The sequence below is a fragment of the Ctenopharyngodon idella genome, chromosome 6 (assembly GCF_019924925.1).
Source record: "Ctenopharyngodon idella isolate HZGC_01 chromosome 6, HZGC01, whole genome shotgun sequence".
Classification (NCBI taxonomy): domain Eukaryota; kingdom Metazoa; phylum Chordata; class Actinopteri; order Cypriniformes; family Xenocyprididae; genus Ctenopharyngodon; species Ctenopharyngodon idella.
In genome coordinates this window covers 9,173,919-9,191,284 of record NC_067225.1, presented here as the reverse complement: position 1 = coordinate 9,191,284, position 17,366 = coordinate 9,173,919, and the positions used below count along the sequence as shown (strand labels likewise).

The window sequence follows — 17,366 nt, the reverse complement described above, 5'->3', positions numbered from 1 at the left end:
ACGAGAAATGCTAACAGACTTAATCAAAACATTCTTGATTTTATTAAACAAGAAGTTTAAGGCACTCATGTGGAGTATAATATTAAAAATCCCATATTAAAACAGGGCTATAACATTAAAAACTGACACCTGAGCCTTCCTCGGGGTGCGTCTCTGGTTTTTAATATTATAGCCGTAGTTTAATAAAAGCTTTTTAATATTACACGTTAACGCTTTGGATTTCTTGCTTCATATGATACCCAGTAGAGGTATTCCAAACACCCATGGAGCAACATGCTACCATTATTTTTTGATTGCATACCAATTCACTTTGCTCTTGTTTTCTCATAAGTATAGCTTTGACATGACTGTTTGTCATCTAGAGATGAAGATCCTTCATATCCAGCCTGCCTGGCCTTGGCCTCTGTCTTAAGTGACCATTCCTCAGTGGTCTGATCCTGCCGTAAGCTGGTGTCATGCTGGGTGGCCCATTAATGCCCACAATGAGTCTTTGCTGGTCATTCTGTGTTCTGGCCAATGCTGACTGGACATTCAAAGTTAGACTGACTGTTGAGGGACTATTTGGAAAGGATACTCTGCTCTCAGCCGGTGCAGGTATGGCCTGGCCCAATGATAAGCTCCTATGAAGAGACCTCTGTTCTTTTGTATGATTGTGTTTCATTCTGGTATATGGTTCTACGTGGGAACTATTGATGCAGAGGCCCCCGAAGCCCTGAGTGAGTAAATCCACAGAGGAAGGACTGGAATACCCTGACACAGATGGTTCAGATGTCACTGTTCTCAACAGAGACGGAGCACTACCTTTCTTTACCTGCAAACCAATACCTGGTAGAAAGAACTCAGAGATCTGTTCATCGGTACGCTTGCTCTGAACATCACTAGATGGAGCCAGAGATCTTTCTGCTCTGCTACTTCGAGGATTCCATGTCAGAGGATTGTAGATGACATGCCAGTCCAGTGGGCAGCAGTTAGACTTGCGGAGCACTGGATCAATACAGCCAGTATGAAACTGGTTCAGGTTCAAGAAAAAGAGAAAAATAGATAATAATTTTCTTGCACTATGTAAGATTATTTAGCTAATAGCTTGTCTTATATATACATACCTGCAAACTCAAGAGGTGAAAAGGGTGACATATTTACGAAGTAAATTGTTGTAGGGGGATGTGGGGGCATCCTCACCCAGGAGAAATTTTTTTACTTTAACATGTAAACGAACATTCTTGCAGTCTGACAAGAAAATAAATGGGAAAAAAAAACATTTGCTTCAAGTAAAAAAAGAAAAAGAAAAACAAACATTTATTGACACTAGGGCTGGGCATTGACACAAATTAGATTTTAATTTGATTCAGAATCTTGCGATTTTGAACCTTCGATTCAAAATTGATTAATTTGGGGCCTATCAGGAACAGTACGTGGCAAATTTCCTCAAAGAAAAAAATCTCTCAACTAATGCTGTAAACTATACAGGGAACGACAGTTGGTACATTGTTATAATATTAAAGGTTAAAATTAATTGATTTGTAAGCTACTTACATCTAAACACATAAGGAAGTTTTTATAATAACGTTATAATACATTTTTAATGACATAATTATGTTTCTACTCGTTTTTCATATAGGCCAAACATTTAAATAGTGGCTGACATAAAACAGATTTATACATTCAATACTGAAGCACATGTTAAGTACAAATACAATGAATATGCAATAGCCTATAGTGCATATATTTAGCAAAATGCTCTACTCTAAGTTCATTTTTGTAGCTGACTAATGAGTTTTTGGTCATTGAACGCCTTTTCTGCGGTAAATGTGACGGCAAATGTGACATTTTTACAAGCTGTTTTATTGACGCCTTTCAGCGGTTGAAACACTGATTGATCGATTACATGTGATATGATACGAATTTCAGTACTGTATCTTTCAACATACCTTTGGATGTTCATTCATGTTTATTTCATGTCCTAACTAGTAAAGCAGAAGAGATGGTAGGTTCATGTGCGCTCTGCTTGAACTAAAGCGCTACAGTGATCTGTCACGCCACAGAGCGCCAAGAAAGATCGAGACACCAGGAGAGATGTCTATGGTCTCACTCCAGTCCCCCCCAGTCTACACAATTCTACACGATTCACATAAATGACATATTTTGATTCAAAATGTCAAATTTCGTCGAAAAGTGACTAGTTTGCAGGTATGTATATAAAAAAGTCATGTGGGTTTGGAAAGACATGAAGTTAAGTAAATGATGACTTGTCAGCATTCAACCTACATTGAGTGAGCTGAACTTGATAATGCGTTACCTTGTGTTTGCAGGGAAGGGTTCTGACATGCTGACCCAGTTGAAATCTTGAGAGGCAGATTCTACATTGAACACCTGGATACAGCAATCTGGACTCTTTCCGAACCCTCATCGTTGGCAAACTCTTTATTACATAGTTCGGGACTATATCACATGTCATACCAGAGCTGTAGAAGTAAAATAGAGTAATGAGTCCGGATAAATTCACCAAACATTCCTTAGAGTGTTCTACTATGAGTATACATAGAAATTGGGTCAGGAATTGAAAATAAAAGAACTGAACAAAAGCCATGAATGGGCAGACGAACCTACTACCCACTGAGTGGTTTTCTATTTTCTGTGTTTCTTCAGAGGCGTGAGATCCTGCTGTCTGCCATGGCTGACCTCTTTTCTGCACAATTACAACAGAAAAGTTAACCCGATATACTGATTCACAAACATAGGAAACTAGACTGCAGATTGAGATGCACCTATTTGAAGGTGCCATATGGTAAACTTTTTTCTAATTTATGCTACAAATAACTACATTCTGCAGTTATGAATGGCATCATCATGTGAAACAAAAACCTTGCACAAAAACTCACCATTCGAACTATGAAGCGATGTTTTGGATGGACTCTTCTCTTAAAGCAATCCTCACACAGGTGGAAATAACTGCACTCTGTGCACCTGTGAACATCAGACGTAAGACACTGCATGTGACAGAATCTAGCATTAGTCAGAATCGGGATAAATACATTTGAGTTAAAAAGTTTTTAAAAAAAAAAATAAATACTTTAAAAAGTACCATAAATATCAATACTTTTATTAATCAAGGATGCATTAAACTGATCAAAAGTCACATCAACGACTTTTACATTGATGCAAATTTGATAGAAATACAAAATTCTATTTCAAATAAATTCTATTCTTTTGAAGAACATTCTATTTATCAAAGAATAAAGAATATAAAAATGTATCACGGTTTGCACAAGAATATTAATCATCACAACTATTTTGATCATAATAAAATAATAATAAATAGGATCATGTGACACTGAAGACTAAAGTAATGATGCTGAAAATTCAGCTTTGCCATCAAAGGAATAAATTACATTGTAACAAAATATATTAAGACAAAAAACAGTTAATTTAAATGGTAATAATATTTAACATTAATACTGTTTTAATTGTATTTTTGATTAAATAAATGCAGCCTTGGTGAGACTTCTTTCAAAAATATTAAAAAATCTTACCAACCCCAAATTTTTGAACAGTATTGTATATTTGCACTGATTTCTCAGTGCTATGTAATGGTTGCCTACTTGAAACATTTGCCGATGATTGGACAGGCCCTGCAGATGTTACACGCAACACCCAGATGTTTGTCCAGACAGTCCCTCTCGTAGTAGGTTAACAGTTCACCTGCATTTTTCACCTGTCAAAAATAATAAAGTTAAACCCAAGATGATTTAAGTTTAAAGGGATAGTTCACCCAAAAATGAAAAAAATTAGCATCAATTACTTGCCCTCATGTCATTCCAAACCCGTAAGACTTTTGTTCATCTTCGGAACACAAATGAAAATATTTTAAATGAAATCTGAGAGATTTCTGTCCCTCCATAGACAGTCTAACAAACTCTGTTGCTTCAAAAAAGTTCATAAAGAGATCGTAAAACTAAAATATGTGAATAAAAGCCTAAATTCAATCTGTTCATATCATATAAAGCGTTCAAGTCTCTTCATCAAATTTGGACTAAACCGCTCAATTCATATGGATTAGTTTTACTATCTACGATGAACTTTTTGAAGCGCCAAAGTGGTAGTCTTGTAGCTGTCAATGGAGGGACAGAAAGCTCTCAGATTCATTAAAATATCTTCATTTGTGTTTCGAAGATGAACAAAAGTCTTACGGGTGTGGAACGACATGAGGGTGAGTAATTAATGACAGAATTTTCATTTTTTGGGTGAACTAACCCTTTAAACAATAGATAGTAATGATTTATTTAAGCGACTGGGTCTTGTAATGATGTACCTGTTCAATTAGCTGCTTAAAAGTGCCGAAGTCCTCCCTACAGAGTGGACACTTAAGCGGGGCACTTGGGTCTCTCTTTGTTTGGTGATCAGCCCATACCTTCATACAGGAAATGTGGATGTTGTTTCCACAGCTGAACCTTAACAATGACGCATAATTACAGTGCAACCAGTCACAAACCGCAACACAGAAACTGCATGTCAGTGAGGATCACTACTAGCTTTTTGGGTTTAAATGGACACTTGTGATGCACTTGCTTTAAAGATGGAGAAAATACATTATTAATACATTTCTATGTTAAAAATTTATTTCAAATGTTTCATATATTCACTTCATGGTTAATACAGTATTTACAATAAAATTCAGACATACATTTAGAAAGTATCCATTTAATTTCCTGAATAAGCCTTGGGGGAAACAAACAAACAAGTTCTCTTACTTGCAATAAGTTATAGGCAGTTTTTTCATCAAAAGTTCTTCTTGACAGATTGGACATATGTCATCTTTCTCTACATCTTTCTGTCTGATTCCTCCGTCTTCCTCACTAGGCTCAGGACATGAAGGGATTTCTGAGCTCCCCCTATCATTAGGAGGTGTAGTTTTGGTCACATGAAGCCCTTGCAACAAATCTAGGATCTGTCTCTCCGCAAGACCGTACTGAAAACAGTCTGAAACAGAACAAGTGACCAGACAGACAGTTGTAGCTCAAACATTAATGTACAGGTATAAGTGCCTTTATGTGCAACTGTTTGCAGGATCTTAGTGGAAAAGATTGTATTGATTGATGACATTTTTATGGGGGAAAAATTGTCTACTTACATTCGTGATCTCTTGGCAGTCGGAATTTACGCATTAAAATCCTAAAATGAAATGTTGATGTAAGGTAAGATTATGTCTCAACATGCAAACTGTGTATGTGTTTCTTCAACTATGAGCATTTTTCTGTCCCGGGGCTGATTTTTATTAAAAACTAACAAATTTTATTTTATATGAAGGTCACATTAAAACTTGGAAATGTTATACCATGCCTATAGAGATTTCTGCTACTTTTTAAATGGCTTTCATGCATAGATTTTGTTGTTGTACCTTGACTTTTATTTCGAATTCCATCATTTTAAAACATTCAATATGTATTGTGTGAAAATCATTTACATTTTTTTTAAAGTTCTAAAAAAAAAGGAGTCGACAGTGCCAGTGAAAAGCATGATGAATATAAAATATGAGACGTGATGTATGATTAGAATATTTTTTACTTTTAAACAGAATTTCTTTTTTTATTGTGTCCAGAATTATACATAAAGAGTGAAAATATTAGGAATTGTATGTACTTAAGTTACATAAAAGCTAATTATTAGCTTTAGCAAAACGGAGTTGTTGTTTCCAGCACAATGCAACTATCATTTCAGTTGTGGTGGAAATGACATTGTCACTGTAGTGGAAATGTTCATGACTTGAAATTGAAATGAAAATTAGTCCAAGCTTTACTCACCCTCAAGCCATCCTAGGTGTATATGACTTTCTTCTTTCTGATTAACACAATCGGAGAAATATTAATAAATATCCTGACGCATCCGAGCTTTATAATGGCAGTCACGAGTATGAGCTGAAGAAACTGCATCTATCCATTATAAACGTACTCCACGCGGATCCGGGGGGTTAATAAAGTCAAAGTCCCTTTAAGACAAGTCATTTCACTCGGCGGCCATCTTTGAAACGATTCTCGGGCCTCCAAGTGCAACTCATATCTTTTTGAATGGGGAAACATCAAATTCTCCAAAGCTGTTTGCCAAGCTTTCGATTAAATTTCATATTTGAAATCACCAATGAAATCTGACAACAACTGTCTCATAAATTTTTTTCCAAATGCTCGAATCATGACAAAAAAACTGTATTTTTTAGCCTGGATCAAGCTAATGCGCATGCGCAGACCTAAATGCGCGTCTCTTGTGCCTCATTTCGGAGGCGCGCGTCTGACTGTTTTTATAGAAACTGGAGCTTCTAACGTCCGCTGCAGTGACGCGATGACTTTACCAGTCGGTGATTGGCTCTTATTTTGAAGGCGGGACTTATTCCGCCATATTGCGCGTTACACTTTCTCCCATTCAAAACAATACGAGTGACATGTCTTGTGCTATTCTATAGTCTTTGATAAAGTCCTTCTGAAGCGAAGCGATGCGTTTGTGTAAAAAATATATATACATATTTAACAAGTTATGAAGTAAAATATCTAGCTTCCGCCAGACCGCCTTCCGTATTCAACTTACGAAGAAAGTGTAAAACTCTCGCAGTTCAAAATGCTTACGCTACGTCCTACGCCTTCCCTATTCACTGACGTGACGCCAGTTTACACTTTCTTCGTAACTTGAATATGAAAGGCAGCCATTCACTGCCATTATAAAGCTCGGATGCGTCAGGATATTTATTAATATATCTTCGATTATGTTCATCAGAAAGAAGAAAGTCATATACACCTAGGGTGAGTAAAGATTGGGGTAATTTTCATATGAAAGTGAACCAATCCTTTAAGAAAAATGTCAATTTTTCTTTATATATGTTGGAATTTCTTAGTAAACAAACTAAGTTTTAAGAGTTTTCTAAATGTCCACAGGGTAAAAGTGCCCATTGTTGAAGAAACACTGATCTAAAGTTCAACCCAAAGCATTACCAGCAGATGTGCGTGCAAAGATCCTTCTCTTTCTGGAAGGTAGGGCAGGTACACGTGTGTGGATCTCCCAAACACACCTTATATGCGAAATAGCATTAATAAATTGCACAAAATACATTAAAAATGTATCAAACAACAACAACAACAAAAATCAATGCAAACTTACTTTATAATTTTTGCTATCCCCATCCTCTTTCAGGAGAAATCCAATCGGTCCAAACTCTTTGAGGATGAAAATGGTGGTATTCAGCGCTCGATGTTGATGTGAGCTGACCGCTTCACTCACTGCTTTCCTCCACATTGTTTTCCGGAACATTATTAAATCGATTTCGTTCAAAAATTCACTTATATTATTACTAAAAAATTTCCATTAATAATTACGTCTCTAGACGTTTCATAAAAAAAATATTTGTAACATAAACACATTGGCTGGCACTCTGAAACTTTCTGTTAGCGCGATCTTGAATCAGGTGTTGCTACACTTTGTATCTGATGTTTCTATAGCAACAAGCTAAGCTGAATAAACAGTAGCTGCTACGTATCACCGCTTGATGGCGATAGAAGTCTCTGTGGTCACCTCCAGTGGTGTTTTCTCTGTCATAATAGTTCTTCTTTAGTAAACAAATGGATTTAAAGAACAATATGCTGTTTAGTCATCATTAGTTGACAGAGACACTGTTAAAAACACACAGTTAGGAGCTTATTGTAAAGCTTAAAGTTAAAAGGCTGGCCTTTTCCTAGACACTCATATTTATTCATACCAATTTATGTCATCTCGCAAAATAAAGAAAAACATGTTACACCGTAGCTACATATGTTAGGTATCTAGAACACGACACGACAGAAACACGCACACAACATGCAAATCATCACATATCTCTTGCAAAAGCAAACACTATTTGAACTCTTTTAAAATTTGTTTTTGTATAGTAACTCTACACACAACACATCAAATGATTAGCCATATATACACGTCAAGCTACTCCCAGATATGACAAGTAAAACACTGCTAGCTTGTGTCTTTTGCGGTAACACTTTAGAATAGTTCCATCATTAATGAATAATTACACAGGAACAAATGAGTTACACAATATTAACATTCTAGTAACTACTATTAACTAACAAAAAACTCGGATTAACAAATTAGTTAGTAGGGTAGGTTGGGGTAAGATGCCCCCTGGGGCCTCCTCCCACCTTTATTTTTTCTCCTGACCATAGATGACACAAAATTTTAATGAAAAATAATGAAAATAAAATGAATGGCTACACTGTTTTTAATTTCAGCAATTCATCTGAATATCAACATTTGTAAGATTTAGTCAGCTGAAACAGTTTTGAGGTTAACTGATCCAATTTGTGTCTCTATAAAATAGTGATCTATGACATTATACTATATTGAATTTCTGTTTAATATTTTCATGAATTAGATGTACATTTCAGACATCTTTGCTTCCATTAAAACCTATAGGTTAGCTAGTGAAATCGTTAAATTTGCATTCATAGTGTTTCTTTTATGACATATCTTCATTTAAAATATGGGCAATTAAGTATATTTATATGCCTGTACATACAGTATCTCACAGAAGTGAGTACACCCCTCACATTTTTGTAAATATTTTATTATATCTTTTCATGTGACAACAATGAAGAAATGACACTTTGCTACAATGTAAAGTAGTGAGTGTACAGCTTGTATAACAGTGTAAATTTGCTGTCCCCTCAAAATAACTCAACACACAGCCATTAATGTCTAAACCGCTGGCCACAAAAGTGAGTACACCCCTAAGTGAAAATGTCCAAATTGGGCCCAAAATGTCAATATTTTGTGTGGCCACCATTATTTTCTAGCACTGCCTTAACCATCTTGGGCATGGAGTTCACCAGAGCTTCACAGGTTGCCACTGGAGTCCTCTTCCACTCCTCCATGACGACGTCACGGAGCTGGTGGATGTTAGAGACCTTGCGCTCCTCCACCTTCCGTTTGAGGATGCCCCACAGATGCTCAATAGGGTTTAGGTCTGGAGACATGCTTGGCCAGTCCATCACCTTTACCCTCAGATTCTTTAGCAAGGCAGTGGTCATCTTGGAGGTGTGTTTGGGGTCGTTATCATGTTGGAATACTGCCATGCGGCCCAGTCTCTGAAGGGAGGGGATCATGCTCTGCTCATTCATGGTTCCCTCAATGCTCCCCAGTGCCGGCAGCACTCATGCAGCCCCAGACCATGACGCTCCCACCACCATGCTTGACTGTAGGCAAGACACACTGGTCTTTGTACTCCTCACCTGGTTGCCACCACACACGCTTGACACAATCTGAACCAAATAAGTTTATCTTGGTCTCATCAGACCACAGGACATGGTTCCAGTAATCCATGTCCTTAGTCTGCTTGTCTTCAGCAAACTGTTTGCGGGCTTTCTTGTGCATCATTTTTAGAAGAGGCTTCCTTCTGGGATGACAGCCATGCAGCACTCATACGTCTGTTACCCAAACACAACCTCTGGATATGACGCTGAGCACGTGCACTCAACTTCTTTGGTCGACCATGGCGAGGCCTGTTCTGAGTGGAACTTGTCCTGTTAAACCGCTGTATGGTCTTGGCCACCGTGCTGCAGCTCAGTTTCAGGGTCTTGGCAATCTTCTTATAGCCTACGCCATCTTTATGTAGAGCAACAATTCTTTTTTTCAGATCCTCAGAGAGTTCTTTGCCATGAGGTGCCATGTTGAACTTCCAGTGACCAGTATGAGTGAGTGAGAGCGATAACACCAAATTTAACACACCTGCTCCCCATCCACACCTGACACCTTGTAACACTAACGAGTCACATGACACCGGGGAGAGAAAATGGCTAATTGGGCCCAATTTGGACATTTTCACTTAGGGGTGTACTCACTTTTGTGGCCAGTGGTTTAGACATTAATGGCTGTGTGTTGAGTTATTTTGAGGGGACAGCAAATTTACACTGTTATACAAGCTGTACACTCACTACTTTACATTGTAGCAAAGTGTCATTTCTTCAGTGTTATCACATGAAAAGATATAATAAAATATTTACAAAAATGTGAGGGGTGTACTCACTTCTGTGAGATACTGTAAGTAATAGAATAATTTTACCTTTCAGATTAATCTCTTTTACTGAGATTCTGCTTTCTTTGTCATTGGTTAATCAATTATTATCAGCTAAATTGCCAACTAAATTTTGCATTAATGACACTTTAAATAATAATGAATATATACATATTAATAAGAATTATATCAAAAGTAATTTATACATTCTGCAAAAGTTTATCCAGGGGGGGCTTCTTACCCCAGGTAGAGGGACAGCTTATCCCAGTAGGGGCCATCTTACCCCTCTTTTAATATTTGACATTTTGTGCTATAAAAACTAAATTAGCAAAAGTTTCTATACATTTCCTATAATAACACACTGGCTGATGCATCATCATCCTGCACATGCTAAACTTTAAACGAATAGTTCACTTTGAAATGAAAATTAGCCCAAGCTTTACTCACCCTCAAGCCATCCTAGGTGTATATGACTTTCTTCGTTCTGATGAACATAATTGCAGAAATATTAATAAATATCCTGACGCATCCGAGCTTTATAATGGCAGTGATAGGGATCAATGAGTATGAGCTGAAGAAAGTGTCTCCATCCACATCCATCCATCATAAAACTGTGCTCCACACGGCTCTGGAGGGTTAATGAAAGCCTTCTGAAAATATCCATATTTAAACAAGTTATAAAGTCAAATATGTAGCTTCCCCCAGACTGCCGTCCGTATTGAAGCTGCGAAGCAAGTGTAAACTGGCGTCATGTCAGTTAGACTTTTTCCGTAAGTTGAATAAGGAAGGCGTAAGATGTAGCATAAGCTTTGTGAACTGCAAGAGTTTTACACTTTCTGCATACGTTGAATACGGAAGGCGGCTTGAGCAGAAACAAGATATTGTACTTAATAACTTGTTAAATATGGATTTTTTTTTTTTACACAAACGCAGGACTTGAAGGATCTGCTGCTAACATCTTGGTTCCAGATACTCCTTTAGGGGTCTTGTAGAGCCCATACCTCGGCGGGTCGGTGCTGTTTTGACAGCACGCAGTGGACCAACAGCATATTAGGCAGGTGGTCATAATGTTTTGGCTCCTCTGTGTACTTCACAACAGGCAAGAAGACAATTGCAACTTCCATTTATACAAAATATACAAAGTTGAGAAAAAAAAACCTTATTTTGTGATAATGACCAGTTGACTGTACAATACAAGACAGCAGAATGTTGTGATTGAACAATCAGAATCAAGTATTCCAGACATCTGTGTAATAATGGTAATTATCGCTCTCTGTATTTTGTCCAGGTTTGATCTGTGGGAACTGGCCTCAATAGTTATGACTGTTATCATTTGTATCACCCAGTGAACTCCCTTCTTAAACAGCAAACAGATTATTTCAGTTAAGTGTGACACATAGATAATAATTATCAAAACGTGACATGAAGCTCTTGCTGGTCTTTAAAACCTCACTAATATCTACTGTCATCTAATGGCCCTTTGAGATTCATAACACACAACATGTGCCTTGGGGTTCGGCTTGCTTATAGTGAGCGTGATGCCTTCCACATTTTTGAAGACCTATCACTTTTTTGGCTCAGCAACCTCCATCACTACTGGTTTATATTAGACTCTTTCAGTGGGAGGTCATTATTTGTGTGCAGAACATTCAGTCTGTCATGTGCGCTTCTGCGTGTGAAATATGTGTTGATATGGTACAAAAGTTCTGATATTGCATAAAAGTAGTTGCTCTGTTGCACAATCATGAACCATTATAAGACAACCCATGTGGCAAATGACTAAACCCAGCAAACAGGGAACGTTCTCAGAACTTTGGCTAACGTTCTGGTAAGGTTCTCTCAAAGTTAGCATAAATTAGCACAAAAACATTATTTATATATCGTTCATGGAACGTTTTGTTTCTGTAACATTTTAGTTGGACGTTAGTCTAAGGCTTTTTAAATGTTACTGCTTGTTTAAGAATGTTTAGAGAAAATTCAAAAGTAACATTCCCATAATGTTTGCTAAATGATAAAATGGAATGTTAACAATGTTTGTAACAACAACAACAAAAATATTTTTTAAAACATTTAAAAAATGGACGTTTCAAACGTTCAGGGAACGTTCAGAAATAACATTTTCATAACCTAATGGGAACATTAGCAAAATGTTTTTAGAATATATTTTTGTTAGCTGGGAAATTGCATCGACACAGATACTTATGAAAGCTTGTTTCTGCCACTGAATAAAAAATAAAAAAGTTGACTTTTTTCTCGCAATTGCTAGTTTACATCTCGCAATTCAATTTTTAAAGTCAGAATTGTGTGATATAAACTTGCAATTGCATTATAAAGTCAGAATTGTGTGATATAAAGTCACAATTCTCACTTTTTTCTCAGAATTGCAAGTTTATATCTCGCAATTCTGACTTTATAACACAATTGCGAGTTATAAAGTCAGAATTGCAAGTTATAAACTGCAATTCTGACTTTTTTCTCAGAATTGAGTTTATATCTCGCAATGTGAGTCTTTTTTCCTCAGAATTGGACTTTATAAAAGAAAATAAGTCAGAATTGCAAGATATAAACTTGCAATTGTGAGAAAAAGTTTATTTCTCTCAATTGCAAATTTATAACTCGCAATTGTGTGTTTATAACTCGCAATTCTGACTTTATTTCTCACAATTGTGAGTTTATATCTCGGATATCTCGGATAGGCTACTAGCAAGCCACACTAATGAGATATAGATTATCCTCCCGTGCCATTTACCAGTAATCATATACAAGAACAGATATTGCATGCGATTTTGTAAGGATTGCGAATATGTTTGAACACATTGTACCTCCAGGACTCTACACAAGCTGATATATTTTGCAGTGTCTGTCTGTATACTGTAATAAAGTAAATCCTGCAAAACAAACTGCGCAGTGCTGATGCATCATTGCGCTGGAGAATGACAAACTGCTGTCTGATCACTCTGCTGATTCCACCCCTACGTGAAGTAGTTTGTAATGGATTACATCATCAAAACATCTGTTGACCCATGCATGCTTCATAATTCACATATCACTTCAGGCATTTCAGTGTGACAACGCCTGTTTTTATTGCCCGTGAGATTCCCATCCATTTTAATCAATGTACCCTTTTGTCCTTTCATCTCTGCACTGATTTCATATGTTTGCATTTATATGACATGGGATTTATTATATTGTAAATGAAATGTGACGTGGGAAGCTTGAATTTGTGTGTGTGACAGAAAACAAAGATGGCAACAGTTGGTATTCGTGCTGTACAGTAAATAACCAACAGCTACAGGACAGTGTTTTTGGCATGTGGATCTGCTTTGGTCTTTCTGCACTGCAAAGCCGACTGTTTTCACTGAGTCTGTCAGAAAAACACACACAAAGCCTAGAACTATCGGCTCAAAAGGGTTGGTCATGTATGTCAATCGATCTTATTACAGTATATAAACATAGTCTTTAGGGACAATGAGCAGCCCAGACACCTCACATTCACAAGACCCCCTGGAAGTACACAATTTGAAATCTTCCATCTTTGCTCATGGTCATGGACACGGAAATTTTGTTTCTGAACCAATCAACCGAACTATAAATGCCATGTGATTGCTCTGACATCATGTTGATTGGCTGATGGCACCTCAAGAATGCTCACAGTCCTAAACCCTTTAGTAGATTGAGCTTTGACATGAAGAGCAGCAGAAAGGGAAAAACAGGTCATTTTTGCCTCCTATATAGTGTATCACTTGCAAAACATCTACTATAATATCCTCTTGAGACCCAGAAAAAAACGTTTTTGAATTTAATATTTTGTTTCACATCATTACATTGTTTAGAGCATAAGAAATGGAAAAATAACATTTTTGAAAAATTATATTTTATTAATATTTTATGCTATGTCCTCTGTAGTGGACACCAGGACTAAGTTGTTTAAAAAATAAAATAACAATAAATGACATGTATAGGCAAAAACAATGGGATTTTTTTTTAAATCACCAATCAGTTTTTAGGCTTCAGGATTTTTTTAACCAAACTTTGTATAAAGATGATTCTCAACTATGTTATGATCGATATACCATTTTACTTTATGCATATAAAATGGCCATATATGGATTTTCCCATTCAATACAATGCATCTATACATTGTATCTAATTAGCATATTAATGTGTTCTTGGAGCAACATGTAATGAAAAAAGAAGTGTAATAATGGGAGTAAAAATTGGCAACATTTTCATAATAATTTCTAATAATTAATAGGAATATTGATATATAATTTTTTCGCTATTCACTTGTTGTGTCTCCCAAAATGCCTGATAATCATGATTTAAGTCCAGTTGTCCTCTACAGAGGTCATGTATGAAATCAATGCCCTGTTTTGTAACAGAAAGTCATATTTTGATTAGAAACCCTGTAATATTTTCCTGAGATGTTGATTTATAACAAACAATTTAAAATAATCTTAAAATAATCCAATTTAAATGATAATTACAAAATATTATCATATTTCCATAAGAGTGCTAAATTTGATCACTAAATTAATGTCAGTCATTTTTAAAGACCAAGAAGTTGTCATGGTGAAACCTCTAAAAATGTGGTATCTCTGCAAAGCCCTGAATGTGCTCTTTACAGGACATCAAGACTTAAAACTGTGACATGTATAATGTCAGAGAAAATCACTAAAATATAATGTCCACTACAGAGGACAAAAGTCTATCCCTGGGTCCCAGGAGGATGACAATGAAAATTAGCACTCTTATGGAAATATGATAATATTTTGTAATTATCATTTAAATTGGATTAATTTTCAAATTGTTTGTTATAAATCAACATCTCATGTTATGGGGTTTCTAATCAAAATATGACTTTCTGTTACGAAACAGGGCGTTGATTTCATACATGACCTCTGTAGAGGACACCAGGACATAAATCATGTTTATCAGGCATTTTAGGAGACACAACAAGTTCATAGGGAAAGAAATTATATATCAATATTCCTATTAATTATTAGATGTTATTATGAAAATCTTGTCAATTATTACTCTCATTATTACACTTCTTTTTTCATTACATGTTGCTCCAAGAACACATTAATATGCAAATTAGACACAGTGTACAGATGCATTGTATTGAATGGGAAAACCTGGCCATTTTTCCCACATATTGCATAAAGTAAAATGGTATATCGATTCATTCTGTTCTATATTTCATAACATAGTAGAGAATAATCTTTATACAAAGTTTGGTTAAAAAAAATCCTGAAGCCTAAAAATTGATTGGTGATAAAAAAAAAAAAAAATCCCATTGTTTTTGCCTATACATGTCATTTATTGTCATTTTATTTTTTAAACAACTTAGTCCTGGTGTCCACTACAGAGGACATAGCATAACATATGAATAAAATATAATTTTTCAAAAATGTTTTTTTTTTTTTTTTTTTTCATTTGTTTCTTATGCTCTTAACAATGTAATGATGTGGAAAAATATAAATTCAAAAAACGTTTTTTTTCCGGGTCTCAGGAGGATGTAATGAAACCATACTGCACGCCTGTGACTGGAGAAAGATGCTGCGTGTCAGCAGTCTGGCCATGCTAACTAGCTAAACCTTCAATCAGTTGCCTGTTCCCAAACTGTAGTACAGTCTTTTCATCGCCTCTGACGGAGGTTGCCTTCATAAAAAAGTGTTGACATCACACTATTCCCTCTGAGGAGCCAGACATGGGATGATTTTAATAAACTTTCCCAACTTTGGTTTCTACAAGCACATTGACACTTTGTGGTTAGATGACTTGTTTAAATATTAGTTGGAATGACTATTTTGCTGACACTTGGGAAGCTTTCTGGATACTTGCAGACCTTAGTGTGTCAATAATGGTTGACTTGATTAGTGGGGGTGGTGTTGCTAATCCAGAGTAAAAAGTGGGTATTAAAGTTAACCCAACATTAAAACTATGGAAGCTCTTGGCCCTGATGAGTTTTAGAAAATAAACTTCACTTTAAAAACATACTTTTCAGACTTTTACTTTTAGTTATTTGACTACTAATAATCTCCAACAGTGTATTCCCAGCAAACAGGGAATGTTCTCAGAACTTTGGCTCAATGTTATGAGCAAATATTCTCTCAGTAACATTAATAGAACTTTAGTCCGTTTGCTGGTCTTTAATAATGTTCTCAAAATGTTAGCACAAAAACGTGCTAGAGTTGAGTGTTGTTGCCATGCTGTCATTTTACGCCGGACTGCTTCAAAAACGAGGGTTAATTCAACGCTGGATTTGCACAAAAGATTAACATGATGGCACATGCTAGTCGATGAGTTGAATCAACTTCACAGCAACTACATAAATTTATACACTAAACATTCAGAAACATCCAGTTTCATTTTAAAAGTTGTAACTTCTTCCTGAGTCTCTCCATCAGTGTCCGACTCCGGTTTGAACAATGTAAGGCTGAACAATCGTCATTTTGGCTGCGTGAGATTCTCCAGCTTTGTTGTTGTTGAGCAGCTGAAGCGTGAGCTGTTAAAGCTCCGCCCTCTTCTGGAAAGGGGGCCTGGAGCAGCAGCTCATTTGCATTTAAAGGGACACGGTGTGTTTTTGCTCACACCCAAATAGGGACAAATTTGACAAGCTATAATAAATGATCTGTGGGGTATTTTGAGCTGAAACTTCACAGACACACTCTGGGGACACCAGAGACTTATATTACATCTTGTAATAGAAGACTAATATTATCTTGTAAAAGGGGCATTATAGGTCCCCTTCAATGGAAACGTTAACAAAACGTTCTTAAAACATATTTTTGTTAGCTGGGTTGACACATATTGATGTATGCATAATCAGTTGCTAAGTTGCTTCAGTTCATCTTAAAATATAACTAAGAATATAATAAGTTGTTCTCGCATTACTACAAAAAGACACATGTATCAACCTGAAGGTAGACATTTTTAGAATTATACTAAAAGGCCTTTTACTTGGCAAACACTATCAATCAGACAACAGAAGGCATGCAGTAGAGGGCAACAGGTTTTTCAGTTTTGATCATGTTGATAATTTAGAGGCCTTAGAATTTGCACATCAAATATGATACAAAAGGCTTTATAGGGTTAAAATCTCACTCATATCTACTGTCATCTAACGGCCCTCTGAGATTCATAACACACAACATATGTCTTGAGGTTCGGCCTGCTTATAGTGAGAATGATGCCTTCCACTTTTTAAAAGCAGAACCTGCATCCTACATCACGTTTGGTTTATAACAGTGGATAAGAAGTTTTTTATGAAAGTCATAAACATTTCCATTGTCATTTTCACCACATCTCACATTATGCTTTG

General features: G+C 36.2%; 1 protein-coding gene across 1 annotated transcript; it reads right to left on the bottom strand.

The window, feature by feature from the left end:
• Nucleotides 1-19: 19 nt before the first annotated feature.
• Nucleotides 20-7,430, bottom strand: zswim2 (zinc finger, SWIM-type containing 2). The gene is made up of 10 exons (XM_051898071.1): nucleotides 7,141-7,430; nucleotides 6,975-7,051; nucleotides 5,129-5,169; nucleotides 4,749-4,977; nucleotides 4,310-4,448; nucleotides 3,600-3,712; nucleotides 2,880-2,964; nucleotides 2,604-2,686; nucleotides 2,297-2,462; nucleotides 20-1,009 (listed from the first exon to the last, which is right to left on the bottom strand). The coding sequence occupies exons 1-10, from the start codon at nucleotides 7,288-7,290 to the stop codon at nucleotides 359-361; spliced, it is 1,734 nt and encodes a 577-aa protein (XP_051754031.1). The 5' UTR covers nucleotides 7,291-7,430; the 3' UTR covers nucleotides 20-358.
• Between the last annotated feature and the right edge of the window lie 9,936 nt (nucleotides 7,431-17,366).